This window comes from Hyperoodon ampullatus (assembly GCF_949752795.1).
Source record: "Hyperoodon ampullatus genome assembly, chromosome: 11".
Classification (NCBI taxonomy): Eukaryota; Metazoa; Chordata; class Mammalia; order Artiodactyla; family Ziphiidae; genus Hyperoodon; species Hyperoodon ampullatus.
The window spans coordinates 35,855,623-35,876,718 of NC_136924.1; the positions used below are offsets into that span (position 1 = coordinate 35,855,623).

Consider the following 21,096-nt stretch of genomic DNA (forward strand, 5'->3'; position numbering starts at 1 on the left):
GCAACTAAAAGATCCCGCATGCCACAGCGAAGATCCTGCACGCGGCAGCAAAGATCCCACGTGCCGCAACTAAGACCCAGTGCGGCCAAATAAGTAAATAAATAAATATATTTAAAAAAAAGAAAAAGAAAAGAAAGAAAAGACACTTGGTCTCCCTAGAAATCAGGAAAGTATAAAATAAAACCTCAATGAGATAGCTTTTCACATTCCAGAAGGTTGGGAAATGAGAGTTCTCATAATACCAGTATTGGTGAAGATATGGGAAATGGTAACACTTTTTATTTCTCCTGGAGGTGTCTGTTCGCACAAAAGCTTTAGAAAGCAATTTGGCAGCGAGTGCCAAGTATGTCATTTTATTTCCACTAGGAGATCTAGATCCTGCTAAGGGCAGTAACAGCCCAGCTAAAATTACCCACATTCTGGCCCTCCCGTGAGGTAGCAGTGAACACGACTTCTGGAAAAGCATATGCACCAGAGTTTCAGCTCTGGGTGTAAGGCAGCACCGACGCTACTGAGAGCAGTGATAAATCATCAGTCCAGGAGGCAACCAAAGGAATCCTGTTGGTCATGGCCTGCTGTGGGCTAAAAGTCTGTGTCACTTGTGCACAGTGAACATTTGTGTGCAGATTTGTATGTTGAAGCCCTGTTACCGAGTCCAAACTTGTACTGCTCGCCACAGGACATGCCAATAAATTGAGAGATGAGGTGTTGGGGCAAAGAATAGTGACTTTATTTGGAAAGCCAGCAGACTGAGAAGATGGTGGACTAGTGTCCCAAAGGACCATCTTACCCAAGTTAAAATTCAGGCTTCTTTAATACTAAAAGAGGAGGGGGTGTTCTCGCTCTCAAACATTTTTTAGAAATGGCAATTATTGTTTCAGGTTCTAGACTTTAATTTATTATGTAAAACTCACCCAGATTATCTGCATCAAGTGATATGAATACAGGACTGGGTCTACGCAGTGAGGAGGAACTCAAACCCCATTTAGTATGTAGCTTTGAATTTACCTTAGAACCTGAAAAATAATTTCAAACAAGATAATGAAGCCATACCTTGAAGATCTTCCTCAAGAGTCTGGAAATCTATTTCTGTTTCTAATTTCTAAAAAATTATTTGTGATGATCCACTCAAACTGAGGCCAATTACTAGAATGTAAGCACCACATTGTACTCTATTTGTGCCCTCGATGTGTCATGAATCAATGAATGAATAGTACCAAGTTTTTGTAAAGCACAGATGGTGTTTGTGGCAGGCATGAGAACGTGCATCTCAGATCTCCAAGCATAATCCTGACAGCCTGGACTGCTGCGTTATGAATCCACCACATTTCCTCCAGGCTGCTCCCAGCCACTGACTGAGGAGATGGGGAGTATGGCAGGCCTGTTGCTGTGAGACACGAAACTCCTCTGACAGGTAACTTTGGCTTGAGGTTTCCCCATTGACCTAGAGAAAATGCCCTAAACTGCATTGCACTCCAAGATGCTTTCTATTGCAACTTCCTTTCTTCCCCACTCCTTTACCATCACCAGCTCTCCCCTTTGCTCTGGCTCCCTCCCCATTGTTCCCTTAGAGGTGTTTCCCTCCAAATTCTCTTACACATCTAATCCCATCATTCTATCTACTTATTGGAGGATCTTAATACTGTGGTTAAGGGTATAGGTTTCAAAGGATTCCCTAGACAGGACATTGAGAACAAAAGAGAAACAATGAAGTAGGTGCTCAAAGACTTAGGATGTAAAGATATAGGATTAGGATCTAGCTCAAGGATGTGAGTGATGACAGCTTAAATCTGCTCCTGAAGTGATAGATAACATACATTATTATGTAAATATACACAATGGAATTCTTTTTTTTTTCAGGTTTTCACTTTTTATTGTACTTACATTTAAATTACCATTGAATACTAAGCATAAGTTAAATAAATAAATAAAATGGGAGGGGGTATGGCTGATCGTTGCAGGAATCCTTTGTTCTTGCAGCTGTCCAGGTAGGTCTGGTCACAATGTTCCCATAAACCTCCAACAAGATAATTGTTATTTTCTGTTCTGCAACTTTTTATTTTATTTTATTTTATTTTTTGCAGTACGTGGGCCTCTCACTGTTGTGGCCTCTCCCGTTGTGGAGCACAGGCTCCGGACGCGCAGGCTCAGCGGCCATGGCTCACGGGCCTAGCCGCTCCGCGGCATGTGGGATCTTCCCGGACCAGGGCACAAACCCCTGTCCCCTGCATCGGCAGGCGGACTCTCAACCACTCTGCCACCAGGGAAGCCCCTGTTCTGCAACTTTTTATCTCTATATGAATGGAAAAGTGTGCCTTTAAAGGTCAGAGGCTAGAGAATGGGCTATCACATATATTCCAGGCTCTAGGCAACATTCTTTTGTGTGTGTGTGTGTTTGTGTGTGTGTGTGTGTGTGTGTTTGAAGTAATATTTATTGGTTGATTCCCCTTCCCCTTTTTTTTTGGCCACACCACAAGGCTTGCGGGAATCTCAGTTCCCCGACCAGGTATTGAACCCTGGCCACAGCAATGAAAGTGCTGAACCCTAATCGTTAGATCACCAGGGAACTCCCTGACTTCCCCTTTTTTTTTGAGTCCCAATAAAACTTTATTTACAAAAAATCAGGTGGTTAGCCTGGGGCCATAATTTGCCACCCCTGCTCTAAAGAGTGGGACCCAGAGCCTGAATCCATGGGAGGTTCTAGGCAACACACTTTTATAGAGGTGCAGAGCCAGCATGACTAAGCACAGGCAACAGAGCACAGGGGTTAGAGGTAAAGGAATAGATTCAATACGAAGTCAGGTTTGTTCTACTCTGTTACAGCCCTAACCCCCAGTGTGATGGAATTTGGAGGTGGGGCCTTTGGGTGATTGGGTTTAGATGAGGTCATGAGGATGGGACCCCCACGAGGGGATTAGTGTCCTTATAAAGAGAGCCTTCGTGCAAGCATGCCCTCTCTCTGCCACGCGAAGGCTGAGGGGACTCTTGCTGAGGACCAAGCACAGAAGTAGGAATTCAAAACACATCTGTCCCCTCACTTCTGGCTGTGCCAGGAGAAAATAAGGAGTCCCGATCCAAGGTCCATACTTTCTCATTGCCTCCATTCATTCAACAGGCAAGTGTAGAGCCACGTGCAGATTTGGGCTGGGTGCAGGGGTGGGGTGGAGAGGGCTCCAGCCCGCCCCTCCCCCAATGGGAGCAGGCCTTTGTCCTGCTCTCTTCCACCGGGGTCTGTCCCATCCCCCTCTCTCTGGCATCTTTACTTTCTCTTTCCCTTTGCAATAACCTCGGGTCCTGCTGCACAGAGAGGTCCAGCTCCATCAGAGACTGACCTCTGCCAAGAGGGAGGGCCCAAGAGAAGGTGGGTCAGAGCCTGAGGAAGCAAACCACCCCAGGGCCCTCCCACCCCTGGTGCCAAAGCAGGAAGGAGGTGGAGCCTCGGCTGAGAAGGCCTGGGAGGTCGCTCACAGATAAGGGGGTTTTCTACACAAGAGCCCTGGGAGAGGAAATGGAGCCCCAGCACCCGAGACAAAGGGCAGGGATGGGACTAGCCAGCAAAGGAGGCTGCAGCCAGAGGCCCCGGATCAGGTACCGCTGCTGTCCGCTCTGTCCCACTGGGCCCCATCTCCAGCCCTCTCTAGGGCTGTGCCTCTGTCCTTGGCCTGCTTCTCCCCTGCAGTCCCTGCCGTCCCAGCCTTGTTCCTTTCCCTCTCTGGGCTCCTTCTCTGCAGGGCCCACTCCCATCTGGGGTCTTTGCCCTGTTCTGGGGGTGCCCCACTACTGCTTCTGAACTGGCCCCTCCCAAACCTCCACCCAGCTCTGGGGGTCTTCGTGGCCCAGCTCTCAGTCTGAAAGTCTGTCGGGCTAGGCCGTCCCCTCCCTGCCTGTGCAGGGCTGCACCTCTATTGGTCGGAAATATCTGTGCTCTGTTAACGCTTAGAATTTGGCGAAAGGATGATTGACGCAGCTGGTGACTTTTTTAAAGCACCCTGATCAGTTTTCTATAGTATTTACACCATTGTAAACACAGTGTGAGAATAGTTCTCTGAGGCAAGAAGATAAATCATCTCTTCCAAGGATATCTCAACTCTGAGCAGGAAAATAAATGCACACCATTCACAAACCTGGCCACACCCCAGGTGACCACGCTTCACGTTTATAACTGTACCACTAACAGCTATAATGGAACTGGAGGAAAGATCAGGAGAGATGCTCCTATTTTAAAATTAAGTAGAAAAGAAAGCCACACCCAAGACTTCACACAGCTGCATGGTCTCATAATGGAAGAGCTGGAAATGGCCTGGCCTGGTCAGGGGACCCAGCTCTATCACTTCCAGCTCTGTGACTTAGGCAGGCTACTTGTCCCCCTCTGCGTCCCCGCTTCCTCCTCTATAAAATGGGCATGGCTGCCGCAGCATTTGGAGAGTAGATGTGTTCAGATACAGAAAGCACTTGTAACCATAGCCCAAGCCTGTGAATTTAGGTGTTAATCCGACATTAAAAAACAAAACAAACAAACATGCGCAAGTGAAAAGTCAGGAAGGAATTGAACTGAAATGTTAAACTAAACTAACTAAACTAAAGTAACTAAAATGTTATTTTGGAGTGGAGAGGTTTTTGTTACTCTTTTTTATTTTTCTAATGATTTGGGGGATGGGTGGGCAGGAAAACCGGAGTGGAGGTGGCAGGATGTGCTATTGGAAGTAGCAGAGCCAGGGCCTCTGTGGGAGACATCACCCATCCCTGCTGTCCCAGGACCCTCTCCTCTCCCTCTCCCCCAACCTTCCTGCCTGGAAAGGCGCAGGAAATTCTCAAGGCCCAGGCGGGTTGCTGGGAGGCACAGCGCCTAGGGCGTCCAGGGGGCTGCGCTCCGGAGAGACCAGCCGGGAGTAACTCCAGGGGGCGTTCTCTGCATTTTCCCTTTTCTCTCTTTTGCCCCAGAAACCCAGTGGAGTGGTTAGATCGCCAAACCTTCTCCTTCCACTTTCGCAACCTGAGATTTGCCAATGGGCGGAACTGCTCCTACCTCTGCTACCAGGTGGAAAGACTGAAGCACTGCTCACCTGACTCCTCCGACTGGGGGGTCTTTCAAAACCGGGTATGGGGCCCCAGGACACTCTCATCGCAGGCGGGAGCTAAGTGTCGACCCAGAAAAGAGGCGCAGCCGAAAGACACAAAAGCATTTATTTGGTGCCTTAGAATTGCAATGCGGGGAGCACAGATTCAGGTGTATCCTGCGTTGTGTCCCGCCAAAGGGAAAAAAGCTGGGGCGGGGGCGGGGGCAGGTATTGGCAAATTGCGGAAGGTTTAGGATGCTTGCACAAGTTGTTTTCCCAGTATTATGATTGGGAGATATAATTACAATAGTAATTCATTGGTTTTCAGAGTATATTGTCAGATACTAGGAAAATCCCTTTCGCAGTGTGTCCAGTTTTTAATCAAGAATGCGGATATTGGGACTTCCCTGGCGGTCCAGTGGTTAAGACTGGGTGCTCCCAATGCAGGGGGCGCTGGGAACTAAGATCCCGCATGTCGCCCGCACCTGCCCCCCCAAAAAAAAGAATGTGGATATAGCAGTGACAGGCTCTGTCCTATGCCCTTACCCAGTGTAATAGTTCAAATCTGGTGTCTGTTTCAAAAATGGGATGAAATTTTAGCCCCCAAATGGTGTCCTTCATGTCAGAGGTGTTACACAGGTTCACATAAGCCAGCAGAGGATGTGGAAAAAATGGTAATAAGTCCAGTGCCATTTGGGGGTTCTCAGTGGCGGATTCATCTTCCCACACATTTTCTTAAGTCCTGGAACCGGATACATGATGGCAGTTGACTTAATCGCACCAAGCCTTGTTTAGCGAGTCTGCTGGTGGTGGGTCTCTGAGTTTGTCATCGGGCTTAGCGAAATGTCCCCCCACCCGCCTGCCCTCCTCCACCCAGAGGGCAGCCTTTTCAGAACCTGTGTGCTGAAGGGGCGGGGCGGGGGTGTGCACTGTAGCAGTATTATCCCATCAGAACCTAATCTGGGTCACAGGTGTCATCTCACTCTTTCTACTACCCAGTGTTCAAAAAGTTAAGAGAGAAAAAAAAGAAAAGAAAAAAAAAAGTTAAGAGAAACTGATGAAATTAATGTTGACACTGTGTTAGACAACACAGTCATCCCTAGATATGGGGATGGGGAGGTTGGTTCCAGGACCCCCACGAACACCAAAATCTGAAGATGCTAACTCCGTAATGTAAGATGGCATAGCATTTGCATATAACCTACCCACATCCTCCCATAGACTTTAGATCATCTCTAGCTTACTTATAATACCTGATACAATGTAAATGCTATGTAAATAGTTGTAAATACAATGTGGATGTTATGTAAGTAGTTGTCAGCCTGGCAAATTCTCAAGTTTTGCGTTTTGGAACTTTCTGGAATTTTTTTTTTCCTGAATAATTTCAATAGGTGGTTGGTTGAATCTGCAGATGAGCAACTCTCAGATACAGAGGACTGACTGTATACCTAATCTATTATTTCAATTAGATGTATTTTCTAATATATAACTAATATAAAACTTCTTCATGAGATAGTTTACATTTCTTTTTTCTTCATACGAAGTCACTGAAATGAACTGTGTATTTTTACACTTGCCACACACCTCCCTTCAGACGAGCCGCATCTCAAGTGCTCTGTAGACATGTGTGGTTGGTGTTTCTGCCGACGGACAGGGCAGCTCTGTGGGCCTCCCAGCAGACAGCACCTAGGGACCAAGCCTGGACCCCACAGGGCCTGGCCCAAAGCAGGCACTCAGGTTACTTGTAGAATGAATGAATGGGAGGATGGACGTTAGAATGAATGGGTGAGTCGATGAATGAGGGAAGTCAATGACTAAAGAAGAAAAGAAGGGAGGGGAGAGATGGAAAGAAGGGATAACTCATGAACAACCTGCCTCTGGGATGCCCACCCCCCTTACCCCTCCTCCCCAGCTCCCTAGCCCGGCCTCACTGCCTGCTCTGGCGGCCAAGAACGCCCCCTTTCCGCCTCCATCTCTCCCAGGTCTATCCCGAGACTCCCTGCCACGCGGAACTCTGCTTCCTCTCTTGGTTTTGCGCCAAGAAGCTGTCCCCTTATGAGCAGTACCGCATCACCTGGTTCTTATCCTGGAGCCCCTGCTCGTCATGTGCAGAGCAGGTGGCTGCGTTCCTGAGGGAGAACAGGAACGTGAGGCTGAGCATCTTCGCCGCCCGCCTCTACTACTTCTGGAAACCAGAGTGCCAGCACGGGCTGCGCATGATGCACCAGCAGAGGGCCTGGGTGCGCATCATGTCCTTCCGAGGTGAGAGCAGAGGGGGCTGGGGGCTGGTGGGCGGGGCGGTGGGAGGGATGGGGGCGGACCTCCACCCGGGAGGGTGAGTGGGCGGAGAACCTGGGAAAGGAGGCAGGACTGAGGGCACATGGCAGGGAGGGGGCAGGAGGGGGCAGGGCACAGGATGGTCAACAGAGAAAGGCCTCCCAGGGCCCGGACCTGATGGCTTTCTCTCCTCTTTATCTCAGACTTTAAATACTGTTGGAAAAACTTTGTGTACAATCAGGGAATGCCCTTCAAGCCTTGGAAGAAACTGCGTAAAAATTATCAGTTCCTGGTGGCAAAGCTTCAGGAAATTCTCGGGTGAGGGCTTCCTTAGCCTCCCTCCCCCCACCTCCTCCTTATCTCCGAGTACCTTCCACCTCCCTTCTCAGCCTCCTCTCCTCCCTGGCCCCAGAGGGCCACTGCCCGTGGGCTGCCCCTGCCCTCCCTCAGCTCCTCTCTCCTTTCTTCCCCCAGCGTCTCCCCCTAAACCCCCTGTGAGATCTCCCTCTCCCCCAGCAAGCGAGCCCCACCTCCTCCCATCTCACACATTGACCAGACCTTGTTATTGAACTGAACATAAATGGGCGTGAATATGTATAAGTGTGAAAATGAGATTTGAAAAACATCCTTGAAGACAGACTTGACTTATCAGAGAACGAGGTTCCTTGATGGGAATGATGGTATTCGTTTGCTGGGATATCCGCAACAAAACGCCACAGACTGGGTGACTTAACAACAGGTATTTACTTTCTCACCGATATGGAGGCTAGAAGTCCAAGATCAAGGAGTCTGTAGGTTGGGCTCCTCCTGCACCCTCCCTCCTTGGCTGCAGACAGCTGCCTTCTCGCTCTGTCCTCAGATGGTCTTTCTTCTGTGCATGACCCCTGGGGAGCCCCTGGTGTCCCTCTGTGTGTCCCAATTTCCTCTTCTCATAAGGACATCAGTCAGATTGGACTAAGGGTCACCCTAAGAGCTTCCCTTAACACCATCACCTCTTTAAAGGCCCTATCTCAAGTATAGTCACGTTCTGAGAAACTGGAGGTTGGGACTTCAGCATATGGATTTGCGGGGACACGGTTCAGCCCGTACGATGACCAAAGGCTTTTTTGAGCTGAGCAGTTGCAGTGAAAGCAGGACCCTTGTCCTGTGTGTCTCTCTCTGGGTTATGCCCCCTTGACCCTGGCTCCTCTGCTTCCATTCCAGACCTTGGTGTCCCTAGAACCCCACCGCCACCACCCCACCTCCACTTTGTCATCATCACACCCCGTCCTCACTCTGCTCATCCCTCATCCCATTCCCAACTTGCTGCCAGAGATGAAACTCTGGGGATGGTGATGGAGAATGAGCAAGGGAAAAAAAAATAATGGTTAAGTTTACATTTAACTAAGTTTTTAGAAAAAAAAGTAGGATTGGGGACATGAGGATTGAGATTATTGGAGCTTTTTCAAAAAGCAGAATAGAAAGTGGAAGGGCTGCCAAGAGTCAGGTCAGAGACCACAGCTCAGTTGCTCAAGGTAGATCAGGAAGCAAGCGTCTGGCCCTTTGTCCACTGAGCCAGCTGCCATGTGAACGCACCGGGGAGGAACTCAGTGGAGGTTCCAGAAAGGGTGGCCGGGATTGTGGCAGGGCCAAAAATGAGGAAGAGCCTGATGAGGTGGGATTCTGGGCAGGCAGATGCAGAGGAAGGAATGGCAAGTGGGAAGCTGTTGGTTTGGAATCTGTCCTTAAAGTCCTTGTGGAGAAGGTCTGGGGTCCCACTGATCTCGGCCGTCTGGGTGGGAATTGTCAGTGGAAGCAGACACCTGTCCCTTTACTCTCCCTTCCTGTTTGCACTGCTGCCTGGGGTTCTTGGGCAGAATCCAGGGGGGTCTCTGGTTGCTTCGGCTCTTCTGCCTTGATGCTCTCCCTGTCGGTGTTTCCTTCAAGGAGGGAGGCACAGAGGGACATGGATGGGGATGACGTACCTCCTGATTGTCTCAGGCATTAAAATGGGCCACAGTGGCCAGCTTAAAATGTCCCGCTCCTGGCACACCTGCATTTTGGCCCATCTCAGGTGGCTCACAGGAATCTCCAAGCCGGGGCTGTAGGATTGCTCTCATTAGGGAAAGGCCAGCAAAGGGTTTCAGCCTTCTTGTCCATCCTTCCTGCCTCTCAGGCCAGGGGTGACTTAGCTCTCTGAGTTTGACCAACACTTCAGTGTACAAATCTGATCACTCTTTGGACTTCCCTGGTGGTCCAGTGGTTAAGACTCCATGCTTCCAGTGCTGGGGGCACAGGTTCAATCCCCGGTTGGGCAAGCTCCGCGTGCCACGTGCTGTGGCAAAAAAAAAAAAAAAAAAAAAAAAATCTGGTCACTCTTCCCAGAAGGACCCAGCTCATTTTAGAATCTTTTGTTGGCTGTGGCCCTGGGCATTAGGACAGATGGGGGTGAAGGGGACACCATTCCTGTGGATCCTCTAACCTCCTGCCCAAGCTCTTGTTACCCCTGAGGCTGTACCAGGGCATGTGGGGGAGAAGGCGGTGTGTGCAGGGGGGGCGGGGGGAGCAGTGGGATGACAAGCTGGGAAAAGTTCATTTGAGAATCGCATTTGTGTGCTGTCTGGACTGGAGGTGGCCGTGACTGCTCTAAGACCTCCTCCCTAGGTTTCAACTTTCCCCAGAGCTGTTGTCTCATCTGGAGGTCTTGGTGGCCATGTGACAAAATAAGCAGACAGCTTACCCCTTCTCTTGTGCTCCCTCCCCCACTCTGTTTCATGGAACAATGAAGAAGCAAGGGGAGGGAACCAGGCCAGGCTTCCTGGACAGCTTTCCAGTTCTGCCATTTATTTGCTGTGTGACCTCAAGAGAGTGTCTTAACCTCTCTGTGCTGGGACCGCATCTAAAATGTCAGGATAATGCTCCTCCCCGCTTGATGCTACTGGGGAGCTGGGGGTAGCAGATGGTGCACAGGATCTGCTCAACACAGGGCTGGAGATGAAGATCTGGAGTACTGACCCCCAGGCCTCATTTTCCATCCTACCCAGAGTCTTGTCAGGGTACTGAATAAAAGCTAAGTGCCAAGTAGGAGTAGGGTGGAGAGGGCTCCAGCCCGCCCCTCCCCCAATGGGAGCAGGCCTTTGTCCTGCTCTCTTCCACCAGGGTCTGTCCCATCCCCTTCTCTCTGGCATCTTTACTTTCTCTTTCCCTTTGCAATAACCTCAGGTCCTGCTGCACAGAGGGGTCCGGCTGCATTAGAGACCGACCTCTGCCAAGAGGGAGGGCCCAAGAGAAGGTGGGTCAGAGCCTGAGGAAGCAAACCACCTCAGGGCCCTCCCACCCCTGGTGCCAAAGCAGGAAGGAGGTGGAGCCTCGGCTGAGACAGCCTGGGAGGTCGCTCTCAGATAGGGGGCTGTCCTAAAGATAAAGAGAGGGTCCTGGGAGAGGAAATCGAGGCAGAGTGCCTATGATAAAGGGCTGGGCTTGGACAAGCCTTCCTAGGCCAGGAGACTGCATCTGGACTCCTGGGATCAGGTAAGTGCAGAGCCCAGGAGGAGGAAAGAGGTTGGGTCTGAGAGACAAAAACCACACTAGGCCTCGCACCTCGGCTTACCCAGGCAGGAAGGGCATCTACCGCTCAGAGAACTGTCGGGGAACGCTCTCAGATAAGGGACTTTCCCAAGGCCAAGGGCAGCCTTGTGAGAGGCAGGTGAAGCCAGAGATCCCAGTGCCCAGGGCAAGCTGGGACTGTCTGCCAAGGAGGCTGGAGCCCAGCTGCAGGGGCCAGGTGGTGCCGGTCCTCCTCGCTGCCTCGGGCTCTGCGCCCAGCCCTGGGTTCCCTCCCTCTCTGGCTCCTTCTCTGCTCCTTCTCTTGCCTCAGGCCTCCCAGCCCTGCCTCTGCCCCAGCTTGTCTCTCTGTGTCCCTGGCCATATCCCATAGGCATGGCCACTGGGTCTTCCTAAAGCTCTCTGTGCACCCTCAGTCCTAGGCTTTAGGTTCAAGGATGAGTGAAACGATGTTTGGAGTCAGCTATAAAAGCGTTTTTGTAAATTTTATTTTCAAGGCACAGTTTTGCAGAGAATATTCTCGTTTCTGCTCTGTGGAGGGAAAACTCTCCAAGACAAGAAGAAAACTCGTTTCCCATGAAGACACGACCAAGTATAAAAAATTCAGTTGGTCTTTAAGTACTTCTTACAAGTTGTTTCTGTTGTACCCACAGTTTTAGCTATTCAAGGGCAAGGTGCAACATTTGTGCTATGAAGATAAGTCCTCTTGTCTCAAATGTGAAATATCTCAGCCTTGAGTGTCTGGCTTTGCCCAGGACTGGGGAGTTTCCCAGAACATGGGAACTTCAGGGCTAAAATCAGGAAGATTCTGGGCAAACGGGGCAGTGGTTATCTTAGGTGTGCTATGAATGGGGTTTCCCTTCTAATCCTTACCCTGAGGGTGGCCAGTTGCCCTCATGGGGAGTATGAACTTCAGGCGAGGTCATTGGCCAGTAATCAAAGGCCACAGTCCAGAGATGGTCTCTTCAGCAGTCGTTACCCAAATCCATCTAAAGTTTTACTAATTAACACAAGGGACGTCAGAGATAGGTTTCCACTGATGAAGTTTGTGGCTTTGTTAATTAGCATAACATATCAGAAATGGTTTTTCATTGGTGGAACTGGTGGTGTTTCAATGAGTTGGCTGGAAATATGGCGAGACTTCTCTGGCCTTGCAGGAACAAAGTATTGTGCCCTGTGGTCTGGGCCGTGAGGGCACCCTTGGCTTGATTCCTGTGTCCAGATGCCAATTCTGAGGCTCTGAGGTCATCTGAGTCTGACTCGGTGGCCAACCAAGTGACATTACCTTGGGTGGAGTGTCCAGAAGGGCAATGGGCTGGGGCCATCAAGCCTCCCAAGCTCATTCAGACTGGCATCTGCTGGGTCATGGGTGTCCACGTGCGTGCTCAGTGTGGCTCCGGCCAGAGGGTGCTTTCATGCGCCTCTGTGGGGCCCGGCAGGAAGGCTCCTGGTTACATCCACCTACCTGGCTCCGTGCACAGCCAACAGCACTTATTGAAAAGAACCTGGTGGTTCTGCATCCCCACATGGGCTGGGCCACTTTGCAATATAATATTAAATGAAAAAAAAGCAAGATACAAAATGGAATACTCTATAGAGTACAGTCATAATTAGGGGGAGAAAAAGCTATGTAATCCCTTCAGCCAAAAGTCTCTGTCACAACACTCCCTTGGTGACAACAGTTTTTCCTGTGCACATGCCTCTGTGCTCTTTGTACAGACAAAATTGTGATACACACACCTCGGCCAACGGCACAGAGTTAAAGGAAGCTCCTTAACTTCCATCCCCCTCCCCACTCCCCAAAGAGAAGGGTCCTGACATTAGGTACAGGGTTGAGGTGCTTGTGGGACCTTAACAGAGGGGTCTGGGGCTCAGGACAAAGATGTGAGAGACGAGGAAGGACATGCCGTGTCCAGTTCTCGGGGTGGGGGGCCCCCGCACTCAGCCCAGGCGTCCTGCCTGCAATGGCTTCTAGCGTGGGCTGGAGGGGTGGTGATGTGTGAGGTGGCGGGGAGCTCACCCTCTTCCCTCTCCCTCCCAGTACTCCTGGCCAACAAAGAAGGAAGAGACCCTCCCTTACCTCCCCTTAGGGGCCTAGGTGAATCCAAGGAACTGGGTTCAGAATGTGACAGAGGCTAGGGTGACACCAGAAAACACTCTCTGCATCTTTGATTTTCTCCTTCCTGTTGCACAGAAACACAATGAATCTGCTAAAAAAAAAAATATTCAGACAACAGTTTGGCAACCAGCACCGTGTCCCACAGCCCCGCTACCGGAGGAAGACCTATTTGTGCTATCAGCTGAAGCAGCTCGATGGCGTCACGCTTGACAAAGGCTGCTTCCGAAACAAGGTGCCAAGTGGGTTCCCTGGGCACAGGGCAAGCAGGGGCAACCGCACCAGGCAGGGAAAATCCTGAGGCTTCGCAGAGTCTGAGTGAGCTCCGCTTCCCTGGAGCTCTCCACATTCTTTCCCATCCGTGGGCCACCACACAAGCCCTTCCCTCCAGCAGAATGTTCCTGGTGCCCCTCTTTGAGAAGTTAATGCTTCCTCATCCTCCAGATCTCAGCTCAGTCACCACTTCGGGGAAGCCAAGCGCTCTTCCAAGGACTGAGCACCTAACCTCACCCACAAGATCTCCATCACACTTCTGCCTTTCTGCCATCTTCCTACCTGTCCCGTCCCCGCTCCCTCCCTCCCTGACCTCCCTGGTACCCTCAGGTTCAAACATCTCCAGACAACCTCCTGGACATGTCCAAAAGCCAGGTCACAGAGTATTCAGGACTGTGCCCTGGGGGTGTCTGTTCTACAACCCGTCTCCTCTGGGCGCTGGGACCCTGATCTGATTCCGATGAAGTTACAGGTGCTTGGGGAGTGTGGAATTAATGGATGGGTGAGGAATGAATAATTGAAGGAAAGGAGGAGGTTCTTTCCTTGTGCTATAGGCAGTTCACATACTGGAAAGTTCACAGGACAGAGGCCCTCATCCCGCTCTTCACCCTCGGTGTGTGACCTCTGGCCTCTGCCTTCTAACCAACCCTCCGTCTCTCTGAGAACCTCTCCAGAAACAGCGACATGCAGAAATTCGCTTTATTGACAAGATCACCTCGCTGAATCTCGACCCAAACCAGAGCTACAAAATCATCTGCTATGTCACGTGGAGCCCCTGCCCTACCTGTGCCAGGGAACTGGTTGATTTCATCAACGGTCAGGACCACCTGAGCCTGCAGATCTTTGCCTCCCGCCTGTACTTCCACTGGGTCAAGGTGTTTCAGAGGGGGCTGCAGCAGCTACAGGCAGCCCAGGTCTCAGTGGCTGTCATGACCCGCTCAGGTAGGAAGAGAGACAGGGCTGTCGGTGGACGGCGGACGGGAGGATCTGCAGTTCCAGGAGCGAAAGCCACTGAGTGGGAGTGGGGGGAGGCGAGGCTGGACAGGAAGGACGGCGGCCCAGCTGAGACCCAAGGTGTGATACCACCTGAAGGGAAAATTCCAGGGACAGACTCATTCCAGGGAGAGGAAGAGAAGGAAGGGGAAAGGAAGGAGGGACCGTGGCCCTGCTGGTGCAAGCTTGCTGCTCCCCTGCCCTTGGAGCCTGACTCAGTTTCCCTCTCTCATCTCAAGAGTTTGAAGACTGCTGGGAAGAATTTGTGGATAACCAGGGGATGCCCTTCGAGTCCTGGGATAAGCTGGAGCAATACAGTGAAAGCATAAGCCGTCGGCTCCAGAAGATCCTGTCGGTGAGAAGCTCTCCCCGCTGCAGGCCCCTGGCCTCTCCACGCCGCGCCGACCCCCTTCCCAGCTTCAGCCCCACTTCTGTCTGTCAATCCTCTCCTTGCTCTCTCCCCACTGCCCCCCACTGCTTCCTCTTTTCTCATGACACCCCCTTTAGGTCCCCTCTTCCAGGGGCTCCCAGTTCCTTCCTTCTCTCTCTCTTCATAGACTTTTTTTAAAAATACATTTTATTTTACTTATTTATTTTTGGCTGTGTTGGGTCTTTGTTGCTGCACGCGGGCTTTCTCTAGTTGTGGCGAGCAGGGGCTACTCTTTGTTGTGGTGAGCTGGCTTCTCATTGCGGTGGCTTCTCTTGTTGCGGAGCATGGGCTCTCGGCGTGCGGGCTTCAGTAGTTGTGGCACGTGGGCTCAGTAGTTGTGGCTCGCAGGCTCTAGAGCGCAGGTTCAGTAGTTGTGGCACACGGGCTTAGTTGCTCCGCGGCATGTGGGATCTTCCTGGACCAGGGCTCGACCCCGTGTCCCCTGCATTGGCAAGAGGATTCTCAACCTCTGCACCATCAGGAAAGCCCCTCTTCATAGACTCTTGTTAGCTTTCTGTTTCTCTTAAGGCAACCCTGGCCTGCCTTGACCCAGTTTTTTTCTTGTCCTGGCATTTTCAGCCTCACCTCTGTTCCCCTTCCTCCCTCAGTTTCCTGCCAACCGAAGCTTTCTCATTTCTCTCTCAACAGCGCTCGAATTGGAATAATTTAGAGGATTCCTTCAGAGGCTTGAGACTTGGATCCCCATCCCCTTCATCGTTAAGAAGTGACTCAAGATGACAGGTCCTGGGGCATCTCACTGCTTCATAAACTGCTGGCTCTTAGGAGCAAGTAGCAAGCTCCACGGTCACCCCTGACCCTCGCCCAAGTCCAGAGACCTTTCTTTCCTCTTTCATTCTTCTTTTTTCCTTTCTTTTCTAAGTGGGTAAATATTTTTATAATTGAAAAAATAAAGATAATTTGAAAGTCTGTAAAACTTGGGTTACTTTCTGAAAGGAGAATCAGGTTTTTCCTTCATAAAAAGATGAGTAGGGCTTCCCTGGAGGCGCAGTGGTTGAGAGTCTGCCTGCCGATGCAGGGGACACGGGTTCGTGCCCCGGTCCGGGAAGATCCCACATGCCACGGAGCGGCTAGGCCCGTGAGCCATGGCCGCTGAGCCTGCGCGCCCGGAGCCTGTGCTCCGCAACAGGAGAGGCCACGACAGTGAGAGGCCCACGTACCGCAAAAAAAAAAAAAAAAAAGAAAAAGAAAAAAGAAAATAAAAAGATAAGTATAAAGAACTTTCATACTACAGCACTAAGGAAAAATTTACTTAAGAATTCCTAGTATAGGGACATCCCTGGTGGCGCAGTGGTTAAAAATCCGCCTGCCAATGCAGGGGACATGGGTTCGAGCCCTGGTCCAGGAAGGTCCCACATGCAGCAGAGCAACTAAGCCCGTGCGCCACAATGACTGAGCCTGTGCTCTAGAGCCCATGAGCCACAACTACTGAGCCTCCGTGCCGTAACTAATGAAGCCTGCACACCTTGAGTCTGTGCCCTGCAACAAGAGAAGCCACTGCAATGAGAAGCCACTGCAATGAGAAGCCCGCGCACCACAACGAAGAGTAGCCCCCACTCGCCACAACCAGAGAAAGCCCACGTGCAGCGACTACTGAAGCCCGCGTGCCTAGAGCCCGTGCTCTGCAACAAGAGAAGCCACCAAAATGAGAAGCACGTGCACTGCGACAAACAGTATCCCTTGCTGGCGGCAACTAGAGAAAGCCTGCGCAGCAACAAAGACCCAACACAGCCAGAAATAAATAAAAATAAAATAAATTTATAAAAAAATAAAATAGGGCTTCCCTGGTGGCGCAGTGGTTGAGAGTCCGCCTGCCGATGCAGGGGACGCGGGTTCGTGCCCCGGTCCGGGAAGATCCCACATGCCGCGGACCGGCTGGGCCCGTGAGCCATGGCCACTGAGCCTGCGCATCCGGAGCCTGTGCTCCGCAACGGGAGAGGCCACAGCAGTGAGAGGCCCACATACCGCAAAAAAAAAATAAAATAAAATAAAATAAAATAAAATAAAATAAAATAAAAATGAGCAAAAGAACTGAACAGACATTTTTCCAAAGAAGAAATGCAGATGGCCAACAGGCACATGAAAAGATGCTCAACATTGCTAATCATCAGGGAAATGAAAATCAAAATCACAATGAGATATCACCTCACACCTATCCGAATGGCTAGTATCAAAAAACACAAATAACAAACGTTAGCGAGGGTGTGGAGAAAAGGGAACCCTTCTACACTGTTGGTGGGAATGTAAATTGGTGCAGCCACTGTGGAAAAGATCACAGAAGTTTCCCAAAAAACTAAAAATAGAACTATCATAGGACCCAGCAATATCACTCCTGGGTATATATGTGGAAAAAAACAAGAACTCTAATTTGAAAAGATACATGCATTCCAATGTTCATAGTAGCATTATTTACAATTGCCAAGATATGGAAGCAACATAAGTGTCCATCAACAGATGAATGGATAAAGAAGATGTGGCATATATATACAAAGGAATATTACTCAGCCCTAAAAAGGAACAAAATTTTGTCTTTTGCAGCAACATGGATGGACTTAGAGGACATTACGCTAAGTGAAATAAGTGAGACAAAACAAATACTGTATGATATCACTTATATGTGGAATCTAAAAAATACAACAAACTAGTGAATAAAACAAAAAAGAGGGCTTCCCTGGTGGCGCAGTGGTTGAGAGTCCATCTGCCGATGCAGGGGACACGGGTTTGTGCCCCGGTCCGGGAGGATCCCACATGCTGCGGAGCGGCTGGGCCTGTGAGCCATGGCCGCTGAGTCTGCGCGTCCGGAGCCTGTGCTCCACAACGGGAGAGGCCACAACGGTGGGAGGCCCGTGTACCACAAAAAAAAAAAAAAAAAAAAAAGAAGCAGACTCACAGTTATAGAAACAAACTAGTGGTTACCAGTGGGGAGAGGGAAGGGGGGAGGGGCAATATAGGAGTGGGGGAGTGGGAGGTGTAAGATAGGCTCCAGGATGTATTGTACAACACGGGGAATAGAGCCAATATTTTGTAATAACTGTAAATAGAAAGTAACCTTTTTTTTTTTTTTTTTGCGGTACACGGGCCTCTCACTGTTGTGGCCTCTCCCGTTGCGGAGCACAGGCTCCGGACGCGCATTCTCAGTGGCCATGGCTCATGGGTCCAGCCGCTCTGTGGCATGTGGGATCTTCCCGGACCAGGGCACGAACCTGTGTCCCCTGCATCGGCAGGCGGACTCTCAACCACTGCGCCACCAGGGAAGCCCTGTTTGTTTGTCTTTTAAAAATATTTATTTAGTTATTTATTTGGTTGCACCAGGTCTTAGTTGCAGCACGTGGGCTCCTCAGTTGCAGCATGCGAACTCTTAGTTGTGGCATGCATGTGGGATCTCGTTCCCTGAGCAGGGATCGAACCCAGGCCCATGCATTGAGAGCACGGGGTCTTAGCCACTGCGCCACCAGGGAAGTCCCTGACACTGTGTTTTTTACAAATTGAAGGTTTGTGGCAACCCTGCATTGATCAAGTCTATTAGCACCATTTTTCCTACATTTGCTCACTTTGTGCCTCTGTGTCACTTGGAAATTCTCTCAACGTTTCAAGCTTTTTCATTGTTATTATATTTGTTATGGTGATCTTTGATCAGCGATCTTTGATGTTAGTGTTCTAATTGGGCTTTTTCGTTTTGTATTTTTATTTTATTTTATAAAGAAATTTATTTATTTATTTATTTTTGGCTACCTTGGGTCTTCATTGCTGAGCATGGGATTTCTCTAGTTGCAGTGAACAGGGGCTACTCGTGGTGGCTTCTCTTGTTGTGAAGCATGGGCTCTAGGCACGCAGGCTTCAGTAGTTGTGGCACACAGGCTCAGTAGTTGTGGCGCACGGGCTTAGTTGCCGCACTGCATGTGGAAATCTTCCTGGACCAGGGATCGAACCCGTGTCCCCTGCATTGGCAGGCAGATTCTCAACCACTGCACCACCAGGGAAGCCCAATTTGTATTTTTAAATTAAGGTATGTACATTTTTAAAGACATAATGCTATCGCACACTTAGTAGACTACAGTATAGTGTAAAGAAAACTTTTATATGCACTGGGAAACCAAAACATTTGTGTGACTTGCTTTATTTCAGTATTTACTTTATTGTGGTAGCCTGAAACCAAACCTGCAATATCTCCAAGGTACACCTATACCTCCTCCAGAAAATATTTATTAATTTCAAAACAAAAAGAGTAACTTTACAGTGGAGAAGCCTGGCAGACGCCATCTTAATCAAATAATCAAACTGGACAACATGAGTAATCATACCCGGATGGGGTACCATGACAACACAGCATCACTTTTGTGATATTCCTGCTGAAGATGCATGACCTGAATCTAATCACAAGTGATGAAATAAAATTTATATTTTAAGGCAGGACAAGAAAAATTAAACATAAAATTCTCTCTCTGCGTGTTCGTTTGGGCCTCCTCCCTCCCTCTCTCCCTAGTGTGCAGTGTGCATCTGCATTACACATTAGCCAGAGCTCCTCAAAGATGGAGTGCCTACTTGGCCATAAAGATCAGTTTTTCCCTTTCTTCTGACGCTAGCAACGTAACTTTTTAAAGAATAGCTTTCTTTCCCAGCGCTGTAGGGGGTCATGGTGACTTGCTGCTTGCTTTGTCTAGGCTTACCTGGACTGTGTATCCTGGGTGAACTTTAAGTAAAATATCAGTATGTCATTTCAATGTATGATCCTTTGTCTCGAAAATGTATATGACTGTGCCTTTGACTTCTAATTAACAAGCAGAAGAGTTCTCAGAGCTTTCTGAGAATCTGCTTCCCAGGTTATAATCCTCAGTTTGGCTCAAATAAAATTCCCCTTTTTCTTCTTAACTTGATAGTTAATTGAATTTTCATCGACATGAGGCAACATCAGATGAGCCCAAATTCAGGGGCACACTTCAGACCGCTCAGTTACCTGTCATTGGTCATATAGCACTCCTAGCTGAAGGGAGCTGGGGAGGGGAACGGGGAAAACGAGTGTTTCGTTGGATAATTGCCACTTCCTCTCCTCCTGAATGATGAAGGTTCTATTAGCAGGAAGACGAATTGGGTGTCGGGAGGCAACTGTTATGAGCTGATTTGTGTCCCCCCTTAAAATTCATTTTGGAGACCTAATCCCCAGGACCTTAGAATGTGACTGCATTCGGAGATAGAGCCTTTAAAGAGGTGATTAATTAAATGAGGTCCTGGGGTGAACCCTAATCCAGTATGAGTGTTGTCCTTATACAGGGGATTAGGACACTGACACCCACAGAAGGAAGACCACGTGAAGACATGGGGAGAAGACGGCCATCTACAAGCCAAAGAGAGAGGCCTCAGGAGAAACAACTCTGCTGACACCTTGATTTCAAACTTCTAGCCTCCAGAACTGTGAGGACGTAAATGTTTGCTGTTCAAGCCCCCCCCTCTATTTGTGGTCCTCTGTTCTGGAGGCCCTAGGACACTCATGCAGCAAGTAAGAGTGCCAACCTCGGTGTGGAGCAGGGTTGGGGAGGGCAGGACTCAGGAGACAGTCAGCCCACCCGGGCCCTTCTTCAGCAAGAAGTGGGTACAAAGCTCCAGAAGCAGGGGTTGGGAGGGTGCTTTATGGCTGTTGGAAACACTTTATTCCCTCTTCCCTGTTGCGTGCCCTGACCCTGACGTCCACGTCAGAAGCCTATTGGGAAAGCCCTCCCCAACCCCCATAGGAGCCAACCTGGCTGGTCATTTCTAGAAAGCTGAGCACTCTGTTCATATGTCACAATGTCCAGAGTGGGAGTGTTCTCGAGGTCTGTTTGAAAAACTAGACTCTTTGTTGCTTGGGAGACCTGTCCCCACCCCTTACCTGTCCTCCTGAGTGCGCCCTCTACCTGCTGCCCTATCAGCTCTGATTGGTCCCCATGCTACTCTGACCTCGGTCACTTTGATACCTTCTGGAAATTCCTCACCATTTCTCCTTTGTTGGATGCCTCCTTTCCTGTTTTCCAGTCCTGCTATCCATCTTTCTCTAGTTTCAGCTTGATTGGTTGCTTGACTGTCATTTTCCTGGGATTTTAGGAGGGAGAAAAAATAAATGCCTGGGGTCAGTTTGCCATCTTGAACCGGAGGTGTGGGTTGTGCTGGCTGAATGATTAGACAGATGAAAGAATCAAGAGAAAAGTGAACGAATGGTTGAGCAGATGAAAAATGTTCACTCCGGTAACTGAGGGCTGGCGGGCGGACAGCTCTTGGGGGCGGCTTGCCTGCTGTGCTTGGTTATTCAACCAGACCTTGCCCCGTCCTTGGCTGCCCTGAGGCTTCCCCACCACCCCACCACACGGCTTCCTTGGCAAGACTCCTTTCTCTCTGTGGTAGGCAGGGACTCCCATCCC

General features: G+C 49.8%; 1 protein-coding gene across 1 annotated transcript; it reads left to right on the forward strand.

The window, feature by feature from the left end:
* Positions 1-3,508: 3,508 nt before the first annotated feature.
* On the forward strand, positions 3,509-15,566 carry LOC307060992 (DNA dC->dU-editing enzyme APOBEC-3B-like; the record flags this gene model as incomplete). Its single annotated transcript, XM_079715913.1, has 9 exons — positions 3,509-3,588; positions 4,942-5,098; positions 7,040-7,319; positions 7,538-7,652; positions 8,030-8,125; positions 13,072-13,228; positions 13,941-14,208; positions 14,499-14,614; positions 15,338-15,566. 9 exons carry the CDS (start codon positions 3,509-3,511, stop codon positions 15,425-15,427), a joined length of 1,359 nt encoding a protein of 452 aa, XP_079572039.1. The 3' UTR covers positions 15,428-15,566.
* Between the last annotated feature and the right edge of the window lie 5,530 nt (positions 15,567-21,096).